This window comes from Typopeltis vanoorti, chromosome 1 (genome assembly GCF_054136105.1).
Source record: "Typopeltis vanoorti isolate ZY-2024b chromosome 1, IOZ_Tvanoo_1.0, whole genome shotgun sequence".
In the NCBI taxonomy this organism is placed as follows: domain Eukaryota; kingdom Metazoa; phylum Arthropoda; class Arachnida; order Uropygi; family Thelyphonidae; genus Typopeltis; species Typopeltis vanoorti.
The window spans coordinates 172778697-172802790 of NC_143549.1; the positions used below are offsets into that span (position 1 = coordinate 172778697).

Below are 24094 nucleotides of genomic sequence, written 5' to 3' on the forward strand. Positions count from 1 at the left end.
TGATATGCAGCAGACCCTTTTTAATGACTAGGCTAAAAATTGAATAATAATAATAAGGTTTAAAAAAACAGGATATTAATTAACATACACTTTGAAGTAAGAATGATGAAAACTTGACCAAGACTTGGTTGGAGCCAAGACAGTATGCAATTTAAAGTAGTAGGTATAAGATAGCCACAGGTGTAGAAAATGAATGAAGATAGGCAAGAATTTTAAAACCAATAATGGAAAAGCTAAAACCAATAATGAAAAAGTTGAGCTTGGCAAGTGCAAGAAGAAAGATTGTTATGTGAGATTTTAACTACAGCAGCATAATACAGGTAGATGCATGTAGCAATAAGGGAATGGAATTTCTAGAATTCTTGAGGAACAAATGTCTTACGCAATAATAGAGGGAACAAGAGGTATAAGAGTTTTGGATTTGGTCATAGCATCAGAAGAGCTGATTATAACTTAGATGGCATCTCTTCCCAGAGTTGGAGAGAATGACCATGTGGTTTTGTCTTGGAAGATGAATAGACATGCAGGAGTATCAAAGATAAGGGAACATATGTGGAATTATAAGGCGAGTGATTATAATATTCTTAGATATCAACTTGGGACAGTTCCATGGAGCGTGGAATTGGAAGGCTAGGATATCATTAGTGCTTGGGAAATTGTGAAGGAATATTTGTTAGCAGCAATGGTAAGCTGTATTCCACTAGTGAAGAATAGGACACAATTTTTTGTAAAGTGGTTGACAAACAATATTAAACAGGAACTGCATGTGAAAAAGAGGCTATGGAAGAGATATAAGGAGACAGGTGAAGAGCACATGCATGAAGAATATAAGATACAAGCCAGGAGAGTGACTAGTATGTTAAGGAAGGTGAAAGTGGAATATGAGAAGAGATTGGCCCTAAGATCCAAAGAAAATCCTATGAAATTTTTTAGCTATGTGGCCAGTAGGAGGAGAAATGACTGTGGAAGAATGATATTGTGAAATAAAAATGGGAATAGAATGACTGATGTAGAGGATATAATGGAATTGTTTAATGAACACTTTATTGGTGTATTTCATCCCTGGAGGAATAAATTTTAATACTAGAGGGATAGAGCAGGTTCGAGGTTTAGAGGTGCAGGAGGAGAGCGTGTTTCAAATACTGAGTACTCTGGATGTCAGTAAATCTGTGGTACTGGATGGTATTTCATTACGAGTTTTGAGAGAATGTGCTAAAGAACTGGCTCCTTTGACCTGGCTTTTCAATGAAAGTCTGGCTGTGAGAAGGGTGCCCATTGCATAAGAGAGGTAGCAGACTGGAACTGTCTAATTATAGGCCAGTTTGGGTGTCATCAGTAGTTGTTAAGATCTTGGAGAAATTAGTTAGGACCGTATACAACATTGGGTAGATGAGGTTAATGTTATCTGTGAGAGTCAACATGGATTTGTGAAGGGGGCACTCTTGTTTTAGTAATATGCTACCCTTTTATAATAAAGTTACAAGATCATTAGATGAGGGAAAGGCATATACTGCCATTTTCTTGGATTTAGCAAAGGCATTTGACAGGATTCCACATGATAAGCTGATATTTAAGTTGCAGCACATGGGTTTGGATGTTCAGGTTGGTCAACTGGATTCAGAATTCGCTGTCCGATAGGTATCAGAGAGTTGTGTATGTTGGGGCCGTTTCAAGGAGGGTTACAAGTGGGGTCCCACAGGGCTGAGTATTGGGACCTGTATTGTTTAATTTATATCAGTGACATTGTCAGTGGATTGCAGGATGATATTCAGTTGTTTGTGGATGATGTGAAGCTGGGAAGGGTTATTAGTAATAGTGAAGATGTGGTAGTCCTGCAAGAGGATTTGGATAAGCTAGACAGATCGGCAAATGAATGGGGATTTCAGTTTAATGCTGCAAAATGTAAGGTCTTGATGTTTGGGACACATCGATGGGATTCTGCATACTCTCTTGGAGGAGTGTTCTGGAGGAGGAGGTAGGGGAGATAAGAAATCCGGGGTTGATGATTGATAGAAACCTGAAATTCAAGGGACATATTGCAAAGGTGGTGAAGGTAACACAGAGGATTGCTGTAATGATATGAAGGATGCTGACCTGCAGAGATAAAATAGTTATCATTTCATTGTATAAGACCTTGATCAGACCACACTTTGATTATTGTTCTCAGATTTGGTCCCCAGGATTTGAAGGGGGTAAATTAACTATGGAAAGGGTACAGAACAGTTTCAGGGCTGTACAGTGTTAGTTATGAGGATCGGCTGAGTGAATATGGACTGCAGAGTTTTGTCGATAGAAGAAGGAGAGGTGATATGATTGAGACTTTTAAACTGTTGAGAGGTGGTTACAGGGTTGATGCAGAGGAGTTCTCTCGCTTGGTTGAACAGTGGGAAGGAATGATGACAAGAGGCCATTTCTGGAAGTTACGGAAGGAAATTGTGAGCAAAAGGTTGAGGAGTGGTTTGTTTACATGGAATGTGTTGAACCATAGAATGCATTGTCTGATAGAGTGGTGAGAGCAAGAACGGTGAATGAGTTTAAGGAGTGCTATGATAGACTTTGTGTTTCATAGGAGGGACCTCCCACAATGAGTCTTGATAGACTTGTGTTTCCTAGAAAGGATCTCCCACGACGAGTCTTTTGACTCCTTGGAGGCCTAAATAATAATAAAAAAAAGTTAAAACCGAAAAGATTAATTTGCAAACTTTGGATTTCAAAAGAACTTAGAATAAAAAGTTATTATGTATACAGCAACCATCAACAAAATGATGGGTGCTGTTTTTTTTGTTACATCAAAATGTCCTCAGATGACTAGAGCAGAAAACTAATTGTGAAGCCATCCAATGGCATTTTTTGTACAAAGTGTTAGAAGGAAGTTTGGTTGTTTAAAGAGCATTAAATGAATCTTGGAAATCATTGATTTCCAAGATTCATTTTCTTGGAAATCAATGATGATGACCTTTTTGATTTCAGGAGAATATTTAGATTGAATTGCATGCAAGTATATTTCAGTAGTAGGATTTTGATTGTCACTGGTATGTTCTTGTTTGTGTTTTTTATTTGTGGTCGAAAGTCGTTAGTCAGTTATGGGAATGTTACAATTTCAAAAGTGTTCAATTAGAGATTTGATTGAACAAATGGTGACCAATATGACAGGTGTTGCATCCTTACTGGCAATTAAACTTGTAAACCAAAGTATGCCATAGGAGATTTTGGCGTAAGGTATTGTTTTATGTTCTATGTTTTAGTAAATTTTGTAGTTTGTTGATTGTAGCGAAGACAATTCTGTAATTTGAATATTTGTTTTATGGATTTATAGATGCTCTAGACATATGGGAATTTTAAAGCTATATGTGGTTTTGGGAAGAAGATAAGTGATTTTGGGCTGAGTGAATAGCATAGTCTATAATAGGGTTTCCCAAACTGTGTTCTGCTGAACACCAGTGTTCCGCAGAAGGTGAATAAGTGTTCTGCAAGAAGTTCTCCTGGAATTTGTAATTTTAGATTTCTAAGCATTTTTCATGAATAAATATTTTATAGTGGAAATATTCTGAGGAGAATAATATTCGTGAATATGTCGAAAAGCTCAGACCCAGCATGCCTAATAACTTTTGTGAAGCAAATGTTAGTGACCAAGCCATGTAGTTTTAAACGTGGAAGTAGTCATGAATTATCGTTAATTTTCACACATTGAAACCTTTCAACATTTGGGAAAGGGAATACCGCTGTTTATGACCAATTACAACAATGGGCGGTGTATCCTCTGTTCTCAAAACTGAAAGAAATAACATTTGTGTTGCAATTGTTAGTGACCAATCAGCAAGGAAGTATAAAGAAAATTTTTCCACCAAAATTGAAGATCAAGGTAGTCTGTATCTGGTTTTCAAATCTAGTAATACTGAATACTTTCTTCGCAAGTTTGTATTGTAGGGTGAAAGTTTCGAAACCATAGTGCCATCATTTTTTAAAAGTAATAGGCCCGCAGATTTAAATTTTAATATGAATAAGAGACAAGGGACTTTGTCTAATTTTGATATTAAGAAATCTCTTATTGAAAGTGTTTGTGATGCAACAGATAGTGAGTCATCCACCACCAGCCCACAAAGCGATCTCCGGGATGTACAAAAGGAGGGGAAAACTACCAGCACATAGGAGAAAAAGTTTGCATTCACTCGTAAGTACTTATAATAATATTATAAATTTTTGATGATCAGAATGGGATATGTCAATGAAAATCAGCACAAATTAATTTAATGATGTTTATGTTTAATTGATGTTTCATTAATTGTTAATTAATAATTAATGATCAATTATTGATTATTAATAAAATCATCTGAATTAACAATTAATTATTAATTAATACATTACAAAATAACCAAGGTGTTCCGTGAAAATTTCAGGATTTGTGAAGAGTTCCGTCATAGGAAAAGTTTGGGAAATGCTGGTCTATAAGTTGCTTGGGTTATTGTCAAGAGTTGAAGATATCTTTCAGATGAGTAATTTCTTGGTCTAAAGCAGTGTCTGAAGATCAATATGTGTAGGTGATCTTCATAGGCATTAATGAATTGTTAAACACAATTCATTAATGCCTATGAAAAGCATATGTCTGTTAAAAAAAAAGATTCCTACATGATGGAATTGTTTGGAATTTGCACGTCAGAATATGTGGTGAGTAAATTTGTGATGTGCATTAGAATGTTAGAATTATGTAAATTGATTGCAGTCACAAAAATGAAAAAAAGAAAAAAATTTTAAGTTGATCAATTTAACTGTTATTTAAATCATAATGATGAAATTTTTTATACTCAATAATAAATTTAATAAATTTAGTTTAATCCTTTATCCAAGTGTAAGCAAACAAAGTTTGCGCCTGAAAATATCTTCAGGACTGAGCAAAGGTGGTACATCCTTTGGCAACTCGTAGCTCTCATCACTTCTTGTCTCAGTATCTCCCATAATTCAAAGCACATCTCTCTGCAGACATGTATACTGCTATGCATTAAGGGAAGGGCCACTTCCCAGACCGGTTTCAACCTTTATTGAGGTCTTGTCAGTGGGGAGGCAGATCTGGGGTCTTCGTATCAAAATAATTTTATTATTATTATTATTACCTGACACCTCCAGGGAGTCTAAAAACTCATTGAGGGAGGGCACCTACTTTACAATTCGCTGTTTCCACCACTCAACGAACTGCAACTACCATCATCATCCACACCAATGCCATCTACCACCCACCACCACCACCACTAGTATTTTCATAGACAATCACAAACATCCATGCCCACAGTGGGATTCGAACCCGCAGCCTTTTGTCTGGAGAGCAGATACGCTAATCCTTGGCCAACCAGGCCGGCAAGCAAGTTATTTCGAGCAAGTTTTTATTCAAGCAATGTGATCTGATGAAATTTAGTTACAGAATTTCTGCTGTTTGTTTGTTTTTTTTAGTTAATTGTATATATTTATTTTATACATGCACAAAAAACAATGACTGCATATCTTTTCTATTTCCTAATATTTAGACTGATATATATGGAACTTCACAGCCACATGCTTTGGTTAGGCAACATTTAGACTATGAACATTGGTATGATAGGAACACTCTGAAGTTGAAAGAAGTTAAAAATTGTCATTTTGTTGCATGTTTAAATCCTACTACTGGAAATTTTACCATTGATGCAAGGCTCCAGGTATTTATTTTTCATCTTAATAATAAATAAATCAATATACATCATTTTTATTAAAAAATATAATACTGCATTTCTCCTTATAGAAATTTTAATAAGTATTGTAATTGGGATTATCAGCTTTTTTGTTTGAAATCGATACATTTATGTTAATTTCAAACAAAAGATCAAAAATTTCAAATTTCAAATTTTTTTTTTAAATTCAAATTTTAAATTTGAATCAGCGTATAATATTTAATTCAAATGGACTTATAGGAGACATATTAAACTAAGTTTCATCGCTTACTAATTTAACAAAAATTATATAGAATTTATTCAAAAACTCCAATATATTTCATCCAGCATCATGTGGATATCTTCAGGTAGATATAGACCATTAACTACATTCAAAAGATGAATCGGAATGAATCATAAATCACGCATATATTTGCTTGTGAGGCTCCTTAGTTCAGTCAGTATAGACGAAGCCCTTTGGTCGGAAAGACCTTGGTTCGATTCCCGTCTATGATATGAGGAACCTTTATCTGATCTCTTTCGACTAAAGGTGAGTTAGCCAGTCTCATATAGAGGGTTTTTTCACCTGGAAACTTGGTTTTTTCGTCCCTCAGAACAGGAACATCGGCCCCATGAACTCACACTGATTACAGTCATGTATACTTACGACAGTATGTAGAAGAGATAGAGGTCCTCACCACACGTCGTTATGCTCGTAGTTAACCATGAGTCAGATCATTGCAGTCTCCTAGATAGGATACAGCACATGAATGGGAATATTAGCTTGTGCCTTGGTTGCAGCTGAAATATATGATATTACACTATTAGCAGTGGTGGCTCGTCCATAAGGACTGCAGGGCTGCATTGAATGGAGCTCCATTCTTAAGTATACTAGCAAGTATAGCCTTGCCTGGTCTTTGTAGTCCTCATGGAATTGGTTATTTCCACTTCTCTTATGCTACCTCCATAATGCCCTTTTTCTCTGTGTCACATGCTTAATCTCTTTATTAATCCATTTTACACCTACCTTATTTTACCTTCTCACTCTTCGAATACATTTAGACATTGCATCTACTAGCTTGAAAATTCCCCAAGCTGCATTAATGTTTTTCATTATTCAAGTGTAAGCAAACAAAGTTTGCACATGAAGTCACTTCACAACTGGGCCACTTGTATATAGAGGCTAATAACTTCACATTAATTTCCTTGGTATCCCATAATGCAATGCACATATCCTTATGGACATGCATAATACTATGCATTATGGGAAGGGCCACCACACACGTCCCATAACGCATAGCATTAGGCATGTCCATAAGGATATCTGCATTGCATTATGGGATACTAAGGCAATTGATGTGAAGTCATTAGCCTCTACAAGTAGCCTAGTTGGGAAGTGACTTCATGTGCAAACTTTGTTTGCTTACTTTGTTTGCGGGGGTGAAACCACCACTAGCACTGATCTTTATTAAAAATAAATATTAAAATTGCTGTTAGTGCAGTTAAAATCTGCATTATGAAATTACTTTTTGCGATACAATGGCCGCTATTTTACAGTAGCTCAAATGAAGCATTTGTTGGTGGTGTAGAATTATTTCTGTATCATAGGATTATTTTTTCTCTCTCACAAACCAGAGGTTATAGTCTTTTTCCCCACCTGAGATAATGGTACCAATCATCCAAGGGGGTGCAAACTCTAGGAATTGAAATTCCCAGATGTGAAGAAGCGAGACAGGTAGCTAAGGTTTTAAAAGAGACAGTTGGAGCAAATAAGATTTATTCTTTCATCCCCTTATGGTGGAGGGAAATATTTAATTGTAATAAAAGATGTGGAAACAAAAGACAAACTTTTACATGGCTTTACTTTTGAAGGCAGCACAATTATTCCTGTAATGGTCAGAAGCCAAGTGAAAACAATAAAAATCAAAAGATTTGCAGTGGAATATATATAGGAACAGTAATGAAAATCTTATACAGACATGTGTTCAAAATGGGATAAGATTAGTAATATACAAAAGAGTTTATTAGGGGAAGATCCAAAATGGTTTTCTGGTGAAGTCACCTTTACGATGGATAAAGATACATGTACGAAATTTTGTCAAGATCGGTATAACCCGAGTTTATGGTAAACCATCCCGGAGTACAAAGGCAGTGCCTGCATTTCATATGAGCACTTGGCTGGAAACCATCTTTCAACTGCATGGAGATCGGATATATTGCTAATCAGTGTCTCAAACCCTGTCAGAAATGCAAAAGTTCTGAACACCATATTAATACCTGTCCTTTTAGAATTTTCGCTGAAAGAGTGAAAGCACCAGTAGAGCCAATTAGAACACCGTATATATATATATATATATATATATATATTTTTTTTTATACATTGTACCTCTCTGATATATATATATCAGAGAGGTACAATGAAGAGTTCCCAGATCTTCCAATTCAATCTAGTAAAGACAGCGCATTTAAACAAACTACACTTGGTAAAATCACAAAAAAGTGCATGACCAAATCAGCTAGAAATTAACCCCCAAACCCCAGATCAGCAGAAGCCACTTTCCCAGTCAAATATTGATGGAACATCAGTTGAAATTACCAATAATGAACCTAGTATAACAACTGAACAGGTACAAAACGAAATGCAAAAACATGAAACTGTTCTACAAGGAGAAACCGGAGAAGAAACAGAAGATTAAGTAAGAAAACTAAAAGAACTTAATATGCAGACAAGATCATCAAAAAGGAAAGATGAATTAATAAAAAAAATTGAGGATAAACACAAAAAATTCAAAAAAGGAACTACATCTAAAGGAAAAGGAGGTAATAAAAAATGTAACAATGGAGAAGGCTGTGGATCATCAAATTATTATTATTATTACTACCACCCCAAGACCTCTGGAGTCAAAGACTCATATCACACACACAGCTCATCATACCATGTTTTAAACACATTCAAACTCTTTGCAGACACCACATTCTCAGGCAAGGCATTCCAATCATTCACAACTCTGCACGAAAAAAACCTGCCTCTCATTCTCCTACTCACACCCTCTTTATACAGTTTCCAGGGATGACCTCTGGTTCTCCCCTGATCTCCCACTACTATTAAATGAAAACTCTTCAGACTTAGAAGAGTTTATAGACTATGAAGAACCTTCTCATGCTAATAAAAGAAAAGCAAGAGATACAATTTAAGAAAATATAATAAAGTTTACTGATTCAAAGTTTTCTCAGTATGATTATTACCTACATGAAAAGAAAATAACTAGCTTCCAAATCAAGAATGATAGGATAGGCATGAAATTGAAATAATGTAAAGCAACTGCAAAAAACTGAAAAATGGTTTACAATAAGCAGGCTAGACAATTGCTCCTTCACAGATTGAAGACCTCATCAGTTCATCCAAAATCTAGAAGTTGAAAACTTACCAGTGACACTTCATTAATCATAGCATCTCCTTTTTTGCATTGCCTCATTAAATATACGAGGATTACACAGGCCAATTAAACAACAAGCTATATGGAAACTTACGCTATGCCATAATATTAGGTTTTTGTTTCTCCAAGAAACATAATTTTGCAGATATAAAGATATAACAACTTTAACAGAAAGATATCCACTTCTTTCTTATTGGAGCTTTGGAAGAATTAACAGGACTTGAGTAGGAGTTCTTATTCTTGGTCCTCCTCCTTGGATCATTCTGTAATATCCAAAGGGATGCAGAAGGGAGGACCTTGACAATAGTCTGGAAATACTGTGGATGTGTAATAAGGCCTGGTTGGCTGAGTGGTTAGCATATCTGCTCTCCAGCCAAAAGGCTGCAGGTTTCAATCCCACCTTGGGCATGGATGTTTGTGATTGTCTTTGAAAATACTGGTGGTGGTGGTGGTCAGCGGTAGATGGCATTAGTGTAGATGATGAAGGTAGTGGCAGTTGGTAGTTGACAGAGAGTTGTAGAGTAGGCGCCCTCCCTCGATGAATCTATGGATTGCCTGGCGATGTTAAGTAGTAATAATAAATGTTCATGCTCCATCCAATGGAACAGTTAGACAAAAATTCTTCCAGGAATTGGAACCATATTTATACGGTGTCCACTATGTCGTAGACAGGCTTATATGTTGATTATGCATTATTAAAACACTTAAGGAATTGAACAACATAGCTAAGGATATAAATTAAATTATACTTTAATAAATACATCTCCTCTTTATTCACAAATGTCCCACTCAAGGAAACTTTAGAGCTAATCCAAGCTAAATTTCCTCCCGATATCTCATCCTTATTTCAGTTCACAATGAACTCAGGCTATATCGTTTGGCAGGGAAAATTCTACAAACAAATAGAGGGGACAGCCATGGGTTCACTCCCCACCCTTGGCCAATTTCTTTATGGAGACCTTTGAAGAAAAAGCCTTAGCCTCTGCCCGACAAAAACCAACCATATGGCTTCGCTACGTTGATGATGTGTTCGCTATTTGGCCACATGGCTCTGAAGCACTTCTCTCCTTCTTAACACACTTAAACAACCAACACCCCAGAATCAAATTCACCCTGGAAAAAGAGGAAAAAAACAGCCTCCCTTTCCTAGACACACTAGTCACCCGCCATCCTAATGGAACCTTAGTTTTCTCAGTTTACAGAAAACCCACCCATACAGGCAGATACATTCACCAACAATCCCCCCCCCCACAACAATATGGAGTAGTGAAAACACTATACAACAGGGCTAAACTAATCTGTTCAAATGACTTGGCCCTAAACACTGAACTAAATCACATCCTCAACACTTTCTCAGCCAATGGTTCTAATATTTCCAAAAAATTTGTAGGTTCTAATATTTCCAAAAAATACTAGAACCTACAAACCATAGATCCCCTCCCCTCCCTCCACAACAAGGATTACTCTAAATCCATCACCATTCCCTACATCCGAGGCACCTCGGAAAAGATTACCAAAATCTTAAAAAAGCATGACCTGACCTACTGTTACAAACCTTACAGAAAATTGGCATCCCTTATCCGCTCCACTAAAGACCAACCACTTCCCCTAGACCTACCTGGTGTATACCAGGTCCCTTGCAGTTGTAAACTGTCTTACTTTGGCCAAACAGGCAGGACAGCGAATATCAGAATTTCGGAACACAAGGACTACATCCGGTTTCACAAATACAGCCATTCTGGTCTTGCAGATCATGCTCTAGATACATGCCACAGAATATGGTGGAAGAAAGCTACAGTAATACACTGTAGCAAATACAAATTCAAAAGATTATTTATGGAATCAGCCTCAGCCCTAAGAAATTCTCCAAACCTCAACAAATTTGGTTGTATGCGACTGCCCCAAATTTGGGAGGCTTACATCAGCAGACCTTCAGTCCAATGGCCAAGAACACCTACTTAGCCTGCTAGAGGGCACCATCAGGACTTTTAGGAGAACAATAGCTTCATCTCTTCATTCCCAGTTACTGTGTTGTAGTGCCTACGTGCACGTACCTTTTTTTGTAAGTTCCTTTAGAAGATGGCAATGTGATGTTGCCGAAATATCGGAAAGTATTTATTAAAGTATAATTTAATTTATATCCTTAGCTATGTTGTTCAATTCCTTAAGTGTTTTAATAATGCCCACTATATCATAGCAACTGGAGACTGGAATTATATTGAAAACCCCACATTAGACAAAATAGAAGGACACCCCAGGAATGGAAAAGTAGGATATGCACAGTTATAAACATGTCTTGACAATGCTCAACTAGTAGGCATATGGAGGATTCGTAATCCTAATCTCCAGGCTTATACATACAAGAATCAAGGTATTGATCGAATTTATATCTCTTATTCTTCCCTTATAAATAGGATGATTCAGATAAAACATCTTGAAATCAACATGTTAGATCATAATTCAGTTCTACTTAAGTTCCACTGCATGGAAAAAGTAGAGATCTGTTTCGGACCATGGAGACTTTCACCAAATGTTCCGTTGATCTTTTCAACCAAATTCCAGACCTTCTTTTCAAATTAGAATAATGTTACCTGGAATTGGGATATGTGGTTAAAATTCAAACAAGCAATAAAACAGAATATGATGGAATGGAGGAAAGGAACAGGCTTTCCTCAAAAGGAAAAAGTTGAAAGACCTGTATAGAGAGAGAAGTCGGAAAGACAGAAACAAGTAGAAGAAAGAAATTTTAAGATAAGAACACAGGAGCACCTAGCAGACAGCCCTTCAGCTGCCTTCTTCAGTAGACAATGCACTAAATTTCACAAAGAAAGGACTATCACTTAAATCTGGATTAATAGAGAAGTTAAGCGCCTCCATAGCACAATTTGAAGAACGACAGTACGTTGTGCCCTTTGATTAGAAAAGGCCTAAGTTCGATTCTCGTCATGACAGGAGGAATCCTTATATGGCCTTTTTCAATTGAAGGCAAGTTAGCCGATCACATATGGAGGTAGCAGGGTTTTTTCTCCCCGAAACTCTGGTTTTTCATCCCACAAGACAAATCAGCCCTTCAGAACCACATGGAATTTACAGACAAAACATATTAGCTGTGGTGGTGGTGGTAGTTTTGGTTGTGGGCAGTAGATGGTGTTGATGTAGGTGATTGGTAGTAGAGGTTCTTTGTAGTAGTGGAGATGGAGAGTTGTACAGTGGGTGTCCTTCCGCAATGAGGCTTCAGACTCCTTGGAGGTGTCACGAATAATAAAAATAATAATAAATAAACATGTCCACCACTCAAGACTTCCTTGACTCCTTTCAAAAACATTACAAAAATCTGTCTAAAGACAATAGTAGTGTTAGAAATTATAACTCTTGGAACATTAATGGCTTTCCTATACATATCCAAGATGGGCTTGAACAGACCCATTCCAGCATCTGAAATGACCACAGCCTATAAAGAATGCAAACAAGAAAATCCCCAGGACCTGATGGTCTAGGGTTAGAACTTTATCACGATGCCTGGAATTTTATTCTTACCATTCTAGTTATACTATTCAATTCCTTTCTCTCATCACGACACATACCAAGTGAATTTGTAGCAAGCCATACTGTCCTCATTCCAAAACCTATAGAGATCACACCTTAATCAGCAGCTGGAGACCTATTTCTCTATCTAATACTGGCTACAAGATATTTTTCTGCATTATCAATAAAATGCTCAAAGTAGGAATGAGATACATAATTAAAAGCACACAGGTGTAAGGAGTACCAGGTTGAGCAGTAGAATTTAATCTGTTTCTGCTACATGATCTAATCCTTTGTTCTTCAACCTGTGGTCTGCAGAAATTTCCTGGCAGTCCGCTAAAAATTTCTTTGTCTCTCAGAAACAACGCTAGAGCCACGTATATCAAATTTTCTAACCTCTAAGCAGCAGCAGATGTCGCACTAGCTAAAAACTGTAATTTTATAAGATTGGATTTAATAAATAAAATACTATCTACATTGGTTTATGTTTCTGTCTTAGCCGTCAGCCAGTCCATGAAATATTTCTCCTATTTTCCCCGGTCCACAGGTGTAAAAAAGGTTGAAGAACTCTGATCTAGTCCACTTGGTTAACACGAAAAAGCAGTCAACGGCAGTGCTATCAGTACTCAAATGTTTGATAATGTCTGGCATCCCTTTCTATTCCACATCCTTTATCAAATTAGTGTAGGTAAAAAGCTGTTATCTGTTATCAAAGGAGCTTATGCCAATACAACTACCTGCCTCCTAGTTAATGGGTTCCTGTTAGACCCAGTCAGAATTCAAAAAGGAGTAAAGCAGGGTTGCCCTCTTAGTCCACTGCGCTTTGCATTGGTTCTTGAACCATTCTTACAGGAAGTCAACAATACACATGCTGTGTGAGGAACAATAGTTTCTTCTACTATGAAAGAAAATAAGATATTAGTATATGCCAATGATGTAGTCGGCACTTTGAAGGATAATGACTCCATATATATATTTTCTGGTATTTTGCAAAAATTCAGCCAAATCAGTCAATTAAGTACTGATGCAGACAAGACAAGATAAAATTAAAAGTTTTTGTAAAGTAGGATCTTGGAGGTATTCCTTTTGGACTAACCCCTAAGAGAGAACCAATCATTATACCTGGAATTCTGTTCTCCACTTACCCAATATTACCAGTCCAAGAACTTATATACAAGAACCTAGAAACATTAGAAGACTGGAAAATAGAGCCACTTTCCTTTTCTTCTAAAGCCATAGTACTCAAAACCATAATCCTTCCTGCTCAGTTGTACATAATAAATATTTCAGATATCACATAAGATGAAGAAAAACACATATAGTAAGCCTGTGCAATTTTTTGGTCCAGCCAATACCAAGAAGTTAAAAAGGAATTTCTTCAACTATCAAAGAAGTATGGAGGATTTGAACTTCCAGTTTTAAAATTCTGCTATTTAAAGTTAAGCACAAAGTGCAGACCTTCTCCTGTACTACATAGGTTTTCATCTTCCCCTGTTTGGAGTTAACAATTATAAAGGTCTAAAAGCTGGAATTGTTCCTGAATACTACAACACTTTGTGCTTAACTTTAAGACTGCTAAAACTCTCTTGCATTGACATTCTTTTCATTAAAATAAAGTAAAATTTGATATAAAGAAATCTTTAATCTCTTTCATTGCAAAATTCAACAGTTGAGTACTGACAACAATACTTTGTTTCACAATTTGTGGAAGTTCCAAGAATACCCTAACAGGAGGGATCTTGTTTGCATGGCTGCCTTCCAGTGAAATACAACCATCAAATGGAGGTATTTCAACATCTGAGATCCAATCTGTGACATCTGTTACCAATTGGAAACAGTCGAACACCGCTATCCTCTTGCCCTGCGTATCTGGAACAGATTATGTAATGTATTGTGCATTCCATTACGTTCAACAGAACAGGTTATTTTTTTGCAATATCCACCACCTGTAAGCAATGGGAAGAGAATTTTGATTTTTACAATTAATGAATTAAAATACCATTCATCGAAGATTAGAAAGAAACATGAATTTGAAAACCAGCAAATATCCAAATGCTTTATAATATTGTATTGTGGAAATTTTATTGTTCAATCAGACCATTTTCGTATTTAGAAAGAAGCATTCTAGAAGATATCAAATTTATTACTAGAAAGTGTAGACCACCCACATTATGCAGTATTCACCAGGGTGAGATAAAATTCTGTCTATTCTTGCTACAAGAGGTATTTTTAAATAGTTTCATCCTCTTAATTCAGTGTGGTCTTATAGTCAATTGCAGGGATGACTGAAGAGCAATCCCAGGCAGAGAAGGCCACCTCAAGGTTAACTCAGATAAGCTAACCACCTGGGTAATAGTCATTTTTTGTGCTTTACCTTCAATTGGTCTTTTGGTTGTTCATCTACACTATCTACTAATAATTGTCCAACATCCCTGTTATTTGAAATTATGAATATTCCAGGTTTGTTAATAACATAAAAACTATGTACAGATAATAAGAAGCAAGTATTTCATTGTAGCATTTGAATACAGGTAGTATGGCAACACAACGTGGACTCAGTGACTTCGAGAGGTATCATTGTGGGGATGTCACATTGATAACATGTCCATATGTGCCATTGTCACTCAACTGGAGCTTACAAAATTAATGGTTGGTGATGTGATCAACAAATGGAGATGTTCTGACATCACTAGTGCAGGAAAACACCCAGGACAGCTGCCAAAAATGACTGACAGGGACTGGTGTTAAAATGGGTGGCTACAATTGGCACAGTGATGAGTTCCAGAGCACCAGTAAAATCATGGTGAGCACTAATACTGTACAAAAGGAACTCGATTTACTTTGTTTCCACAGAAGAACAGCGTACACAAGCAGAACATCACAACAATGAACAAGGTGGCTCATCTGAACCTGTGCAAAGAGCATGTGAACTGGACAATTGACCAGTTGAAAACAGTACTCTGGAGCGATGAATCAAGGTTCACATGTTTCCGGCTGTGGGTGTGGAGGCAGCCTGGCAAACAGTTGTTACCACAGTGTGTTGCACCCATAATACAGTTTGGTTGTGGAGGAGTAATGGTTTGAGGTGCATTCAGCTGGTTTGGAGTGGGACCACTGGTTGTTGTCTGTGGTTCCATGAAGGCACCTCAAACCATTATGATGACAATGACAATGCCCCCATGCCACAAAGCTGCAGTTGTTGTGGAATGATTGAGATGGGCATTAAATGACTGCCCTGATCTGCGCAGAGTGCTGACCTCGATCCCATCGAACACCCGTGGTTCAATATGGTTGATGTTAGGTTAAGTTAATTGGTTAAATTTAACCAATTAATTAATTTAAGATTCTACAGTATCCTAAGTACTTAGGATATTGATGAATTGGAAATACTTCCAAATCATTAACCTCTGTTCTCACATTAGTTAATATCACATATAACACAATATCCTCACTTGGATGATAGATCCTTGTGCAGTGATCACTCAGTAAATTTAAACTATTTTGTCTGCTTTTGTCCCCCCACTACTATCAGCACTTGTTAAAGTTATCTTTCCATATTCATTCTTTCTCTTAATGGTACATGATGAATTAACTCTTTAGGATTTCCTTTGGTCTTCTAATTTTTTCTTATAATCCCATTCTGCCTGGCCTATTATGTGCTAGTCACCTTTCATGCCTGAATCTTGTATTATATGCTCCTGTGCTTTCTGACAACCTTTATACATATATCCCCCTTATGTACCTTTTACAGCATATTCTATTTTTTTATAGCTTCTGCTTAATTATACTACTCATTCATCTAATTCCTACCTGATATATCCTTCTGATCTTCAGTATGTAGTCTGATATTTCTTCCTTCAGATGTTGCACTTTCATCCTCTCCCTGTAGATCCACATATATCTCCCTTCTTAGCTGAAAATTCAACATGTTTTTGGCAACCTACAAACTCAAGACTGCATGATCACTCGCCTCAGTCATAGGCAGTATAGCTATCTTGGTTATGGGCAAATCTTCTGATCATGCGATCAGATCCACTCTCAAACTCTGAGCCCCTTTCATCACATTCTGTTTTAAGTAACTGTTTTAATTAGTAGATGAATAATTTTCATTTCCTTCCAGCTATTTTGTCTCTCTTCCTTGCAATTTATGTTCCTGTAGTTGAAGTTTCATATAATAATTAATTAACCTGCTCCCATTGTGCAAATTTGCTGATGGATGTCTTCCACATCACCATTCTTTGCATCCTCTGGGATGCAAAGAATGGTGATGTGGAAGACATCCATCCAATGATGATGTGGAAGACATCCAATGATGATGTGGAAGACACTAGTGTGAAAACTATTTCACACTAGTTTGCCTCAAATGAAATGCCTTGCGCATGCCTGTTTTTCTGTTATCTTACTCATTTTAGATGCTGTTCATCTACTATCATAAGAAGTATTCCCCCCCCTCTCCCTCCTATATTCTTTGTCCTCCCTGAATGTACTATATCCACTATCACACTTGCATAATACGGAACTATATTTTAGGGGGAAAATGCTGTAAATTTTCATTAGTATTCATCAAAATTAATGTGCAGATGAAGCAAAGCTATTGTTTCCTTAGGATTCTGTCATATCGATAGATGGCATATGCTACTTTAATATCTGTACACTAAAGTCATGTTTTATTCCCAGCATTTTCAATACTCCATTGTATGATACAATGTGTTTTACAGTGATACACTAATACTGATGTGACTATAAGCCTTACACTCCTTTCATCTTCCACAATTTGTTAATATATACTCCTCATTCTTGAATCTCATTTAATACCTAACAATCCATCAATATTCCACCTTCTATAGATCCCTATCCTGTCACTTCTTTTGTTCATTCTCTCTCCACAAACACATCCTTTACACTTGCCCATGTGCCAAGAACATGTAGTTCTTGTTCTTGGCACCATTTTGCCTTTAAACTATATATTCATTCTTCACTATCATTAATAAATAAAATCGACAGAAATGCATTCAATTTTGCTAATATTACAAAAAATTTATCTTGGTTTGAGCAGTTCTACCAGTCATATTCCTCCAGCACCACCTAAGAGATCTTCGGGAATAATTTCAGGAAGAAATATACTATTGTTTTGTGATGATGCAAAACTAATGAGGGTAATAGTCAAGTGTAGTCTTTTGAACTTTGGGATAAAAGTATTACAAGCTATGCATTATATTGACAGAAGTGAACTGCAGGAAATGTAGGAGTCTAGAGATTTTTATATGATAGGGCGCTCGTGAGTCAAGTGCAGTGACATGTATAAGAAGAGCTCCTGATTGGAATAAGTTTTCTAGGAAAATAATTAAATATATATGCATAATTGTTTGAGTAAGAGAGGCTGTAAACGTTGTGCACTACCGGTTTTATTAGTGTGGGGATTTTTTTTTTGCCAAAATTTAATTACGAAATTGTTATTATTAGACTTAGTAACCTGCAAAAAATGGCGGCGGCATTGTCATTCCATGACTTTAATTTAGATTTCAGTCATTTCGTTAAGTGTGAGGTCTGTTATATGTATTCTTTCGATTACATAAATGATTTGTGGATATTTGGTGAGGATGGAAGGAGGGTGTGTGTGCGAAGTGTGACCTGAATGAAGAATTGATGAATGCAAATATGAAATTGATGACAGAAAGTGTTAGTAGCGAAATTGTTGCGGGGAAAATGAGTACACGTTTGAAAGAAAAGGATGGTGGGAAAGAGAGGTGAAAAAATGTTAAAAAATCAGTAAAAAAGAAAAAGAGCGATTTGAAAACCGTAACAGATGTTAAAAGGGATGAAAGTGAGATGAGAGTGGTGGAAGGAAACAAAATTGAGAGAATGAATGAAACTAGAAATGGCGTGACACAGAAATTGAAAGTGAAAAAATCGAAACAATGGATGATAACGAAAAAAGAATGAATGATAGCAAAAGTTCAACGCATGATGGACTGAAAGTACAGAAACAAAGAAAGATGAATGAGTGTGAAAATGGGAAGAATGATAGTGAATGTTGGATGCATGTTGGACCGAAAGTACGGAAACAAAGAAGGATGAATGAGAGTGAAAGTGAGAAGAGGGGATCGAGAGTTAGAAAGATTGAATGATAGAGAGAATGTGTTGCGAGATTCGGAAGTTGAACTGGATTGGATGAGGCAAGAAATGAAATGGATGCGGAATGAAATTAAGAAAATTCGGGTAAAAACTATTAAATTAAATAATGATGGCATGAAAGAGTTAACAAAAGATGAGCAAGCGGCGTTGTATGGCGACTCCATTATTAAAGGTGTGTTGGATGAGAGGATGCACAAGGTATGTTTTCCAGACAGTAAAATGAGTAGAGTGATTGAGGCAGGAGCAAGCAAAAGAGTTAATAGTATTAATAGGTACGAATGATTTGAGAGAGAAAGAGAGTGTGTCAGAATGGATATCAGGAGGCTGCTTAGAAGGATAAAAGAGAATAGAGTGACAGGAAGGATAGTTAGCTTGTTGCCTAGGTATGACTGTGGTGAAATGAGGTGGAGAGCAAGGATTATGAATGATATGCTGGCTGAAATGTGTGAGGAGACAGGAGTACAGTTTGTTAATGTGTGGAATGAGTTTCAGGGACGAAGTAGAGCTGTATGGGAGTGATGAACTGCATTTCAGTGGTTATGGTGTGAGTCGCTTGGAGAGACTGCTGCTGGAAGGTAGAGAAGTGAATACAGAGAATGAATCAGATCGAGTGGGAAGTGATGTGGAAAAACCGGGAGAGTAAGACAGGAGAGATTGAAGAGGTGGTTATGAATGGGGAAGTGAGTGGTATGCGTATAGAAAATGAGAGAATGGGTGTGCAAGAGGAGCAGGGAAAAGGGGAGGCTCAGGGTGGACAGGTGTACCCAGCATGAGAAAGGTGGATGTTCCAAGAGGCGGTGAGCATGTATAGGCAGGAAAGGAATGGGATGACCAATGATCAAGAGGAAACAGTTGGAATTGAAAAGGGTTTTAAAATGAAGAAGCAGAAAGGGAAATGGCCCCAGTTGAGCATAGAGAGATCACATCGAGTGAGTGGTATCAGTGGAACTAGCTGTAGATCAACAGAAATGAGCTGTTGTGTTTGTATACCAATGCTAGAAGTATAAGAAACAAGGCAGATGAAATGGTTGCACTAATTGAGTCTGTTCAGCCAAAAATTGTTGGAATAAGTGAGACATGGGTAGCTGAGGACGACATCCTGACAGGAATAGAGATGGAAGGGTATGATGTGTTTCGTGAGGACAGGAGAGGTAAAAAGGGAGGGGGAGTGCTATTGATGATAGAGAAAGAGTTATATCCATATAAAGTAGAGATGGAAGAGGGAAATAGTGCCAGTGGTTTTGAGGCAGTATGGTGTGAGATACAGGTGAATGGAATGAAATACTTTTTGGGATGTTGTTATAGACCAGGTAATGTGGATGGTGGTGATAATGAAATGTACAATCAAATTAGCCAAGTAATTAAGAAAAGGGTGATCATTATGGGTGATTTTAATTATGCCAATATAGACTGGAATGATGAAATAGCAACTGGAAGTAAAGAAAATGAGTTTCCTGAGCTTTTGAGGGATAACTTCCTCCGACAGTATATAACAGAGGGCACACGAAGATTGAGGTTCTTGGATTTGGTCATCTTATCAGAGGATGTAATTATAAATGAGGTGTCAAATCATCCACCAATTGGTGAGAGTGACCATGAGGTGATTACCTGGGTGGTTGCCAGCAGTATGAGGACCTCTGTGAGAAAAGGGTAAATGTGGAACTACAAGTGGGTGATTATGAAGAGCTCAGGAGACAGCTTGCAGGTGTAACATGGAATGAGGAGTGAGCTGGAAAAGAGATCAATGCAGCTTGGGGGATTTTCAAAAACAATCTAGTAGATGCAATGTCTAAATGTATTCCAAGGGTGAGAAGGTTAAATAAGGTAGGTGTGAAATGGATGAAAAAAGAGATTAAGCATGCAATACAGAAAAAAGGGCATTATGCAGGCAGCATAAGAAAAGTGGAAATAAACAATTCCCTGAGGACTACAAATACCAGGCAAGGTGGGTGAATTGGTTGGTAAGGGTAGTTAAAGAGAGAGGTATGAATAGCAGTTAACTACTGAAGCCAAAAAGAATCCTAAGGAGTTCTTTCGATATGCAGCCAGCAAAAGAAAGAATGATCATGGAAGGATGACATTGATTGGAGAAAATGGTATACAGATAGCTGATGCAGAATGTGTGGTGGAGATACTTAATGAGAAGTTCATAAAGATCTTTCAATCTTGTGAATGTGACTTCATGGAGGGATTGAGAGCAGTTGATGATGGGGAGGAGTGACTGACTGTAGGTTAGCAAGAGGTGTATGGGAAGTTGAGTAAACTAGATGTTAATAAGGCTCTGGAACTTGATAATATATCACCACGTATTCTGAAAGAATGTGCCAGAGAGTTGACACCCGCCTTGACATATTTTTTTAATACGAGTCTTGCACTTGGTCAAGTCCCTAAAGAGTGGAAGGTGGGCAAGATTGTGTCACTTCATAAAGGAGGTGATCGAACTCAAGCATCGAACTATAGGCCTATCTGTGTGTCAGGTGTTGTGGTTAAGTTGTCGGAGAAGCTTGTGAGAACTAGGATCCAGAGTTGGGTTGTTAACAATGGTATTATCTTTGATGGACAGCATGGATTTGCTAAAGGGAGGTCATGTTTTAGTAATTTACTTACTTATTACAATAAAGTGACTGCTTCCTTGGACAGAGGAAAAGGTTATACAGTAATATACTTGGATTTTGCAAAGGCTTTTGATAGAGTACCTCATGATAGGTTGACAGTTAAACTAGAGCAGATGGGGTTGGATATTAGATTGGTGCATTGGATTGGAGACTGGCTATCTGATAGGTATCAACAAGTTGTGTATGGGGGTGCAATATCCAGGAAAAGGAAAGTCACTAGTGGAGTGCCTCAGCGGACTGTTTTGGTCCGTTTCTGTTTACTTGTATATTAATGATATAGGTGAAGAATTGGATGGAGATATTCAGTTGTTTGCAGATGATGCAAAGTTGGGACGAACCATGAAGTGTAGTGAAGATGTTGTGTCCTTACAGGAAGACTTGAATAGATTGATTGATTGGGCATGGAAATGGGGATGTGAATTTAATGTTGCAAAATGTAAGGTTTTAAAATTTGGAAAACAAAGATGGGATGCAGAATTTATGCTTGGTGAGAATATATTGTTGGAAGTGGAGGAAATAAGAGATCTGGGGGTGATAGTGGATAAAGATCTAAAATTTAGGGGACACATTGCCAAAATTGTGAAGACAACACAAAGGCTTCTGAGAATGATTGGGAGGACACTGAAGTGTAGAAGTAGGGAGATTCTTATTTCATTGTATAAGGCTTTGATTAGGCCATACATGGACTATTGTGCCCAGATTTGGTCACTGGGTTTTCAGGAGGATGAAGAGATGTTGGAAAGGGTCCAAAGGAGACTGACTAAGGTAGTGTCTGACCTCTGGAATGTTGAGTATGAGGAAAGATTGAGAAGATGTAATTTGCAGAGTCTGGTGGACAGGAGGAAGAGAGGAGATATGATAGAGACTTACAAGTTGCTAAAGGGTTGTTATAGGATCAATGCTGGAGAAGTTTTACAGAGAATAGTGGAGATCAGGGGAGAACCAGAGGTCATTCCTGGAAACTGTATAAAGAGGGTGTGAGTAGGGGAGTGAGAGGCAGGTTTTTTCGTGCAGAGTTGTGAATGATTGGAATGCCTTGCCTGAGAATGTGGTGTCTGCAAAGAGTGTGAATGTGTTTAAAACATGGTATTATGAGCTGTGTGTGTGTGTGATAAAAGGACCTTCCAGATGAGTCTTTGACTCCATGAGGTCTTTGGGTTTTAATAATAATAATAATAATAATATGATGGCATTCATCAAGATGAATTTCAAAGGACATATTGCTTCAGTGATCAGAATAACTCAAAGAATCAATGTTCATTAACATTAGAACAAGTAGAAATTGACAGTTTTATTATTATGATTATTGTTAAACTAGACCTCCGGGGAGACTCATTGCATAAGATACAGACTATTACATACAAAGCCCTTCAAACAATGTTTTAATCTCATTCAGCATCTGCATTCACCACAATGTCAGGCAATGCGTTCCACTCACCATCTATCTCCATGCAAAAAAACTTGCCCCTTATGCCCCCTGCTCGCATCTTCCTTATACAGCTCCCAGGAATGTCCCCTTGATCTATCACTCCCCACACCTGAAAAATATCTTCTACTTTAACCAGGTAATAACTCTTTATCTACTTACATGTCTCAGTCATGTCCTCTCTCTTCACAAGGATTTGCAAACTGCATTCCCTCAATCTTTCTTCATATCCCAAAGACTAGTTACCACTTTAATCAGTCTTCTCTGGATCTTTTTCATTATATCTTCATCACCATGAAAACCAGGTTACCAAATCTGTGCACAATAATCTGTATTAGACTTGATCAAGGCCTTAACGAATGCAACAAGAATCTCCCTATTTCTGTACATTAAAGTCCTCCACATCATTGCCATAATCCAATGTGATGATTTCACAACTTGTCCAATGTAATCTCTGAACTTCAGATCCTTGTCAGATCCACTCCAAGTTCTCTTGTCTCCCCATCGTCCTCCAAACTTTCTTACCAAGTGTTGCCATCAGTAGCTCGGTTGGCAGAGCGGTGGAAGATTTGTTGATTACAGAAACTGGTTGATAGGCAGAAAAGAGGTGATGTGATTGAGACATGCAATTACTGAGTGGCTTTTACAAGATTAATTCAGAGGAAATTTTTCAGAACAGGTCTAGTGGTGGTGTAGTGGTAGAACTAGGGGCCATCCATGGAAACTGAGTAACAGTGTAGTTAGAAAGGTTGTTAAAACTAGGCTTTTTGCTTGGAGAGTAGTGAATGAGTGGAATAGGTTGCTAGAGTCTGTTGTGGGTGCCATGACTGTGAATGAGTTCAAAGCAAAGTATGATAAATACTGTGCAAATTTTGGATAGTTGACAGGAAGTTTAGGGCCTCTCTCGATGAGTCTATTTGGAGTAGCCCGTAATAATAATAATAATAGTTTAGTTGACAGTTGAAAAAGATACGGTATGATAGAAACATAGTTACTAAAGGGATAGAGGAGATAGAATTTTAAAAAAATATTAAAAGACAGGATAGGAGAGAAGTAGGATCGCCCTTTGAAGTAGTGTAAGTGTGTGGTTGGCAAGGATATGGGAACTTCATTTTTAGCTTGGAGATTGGAAAATGGTTGGAATAGGTTGAGAAATACTTCTGCAAGTGCTTTTGTCAGTGAATTCATTTATGAGTAAATGATATGTATTATCTTAATAATGGTGAGCTTAGGCTCCTGCAGTGAGTCTTCAGACTCCATTATAATTCCTACATAATAATG

The 24094-nt window shown here is 37.3% G+C and overlaps 1 protein-coding gene across 1 annotated transcript in view; it reads left to right on the forward strand.

The window, feature by feature from the left end:
* The window catches only part of Dhc93AB (Dynein heavy chain at 93AB), a 1274973-nt gene that overhangs the window by 768541 nt on the left and 482338 nt on the right, over nt 1-24094 (forward strand). Inside the window, exons 36-37 of the mRNA XM_090403805.1 lie at nt 5517-5684; nt 16409-16470. Coding sequence (XP_090259931.1) covers nt 5517-5684; nt 16409-16470 — 230 coding nt within the window. The remainder of the gene's footprint in view (nt 1-5516; nt 5685-16408; nt 16471-24094) is intronic.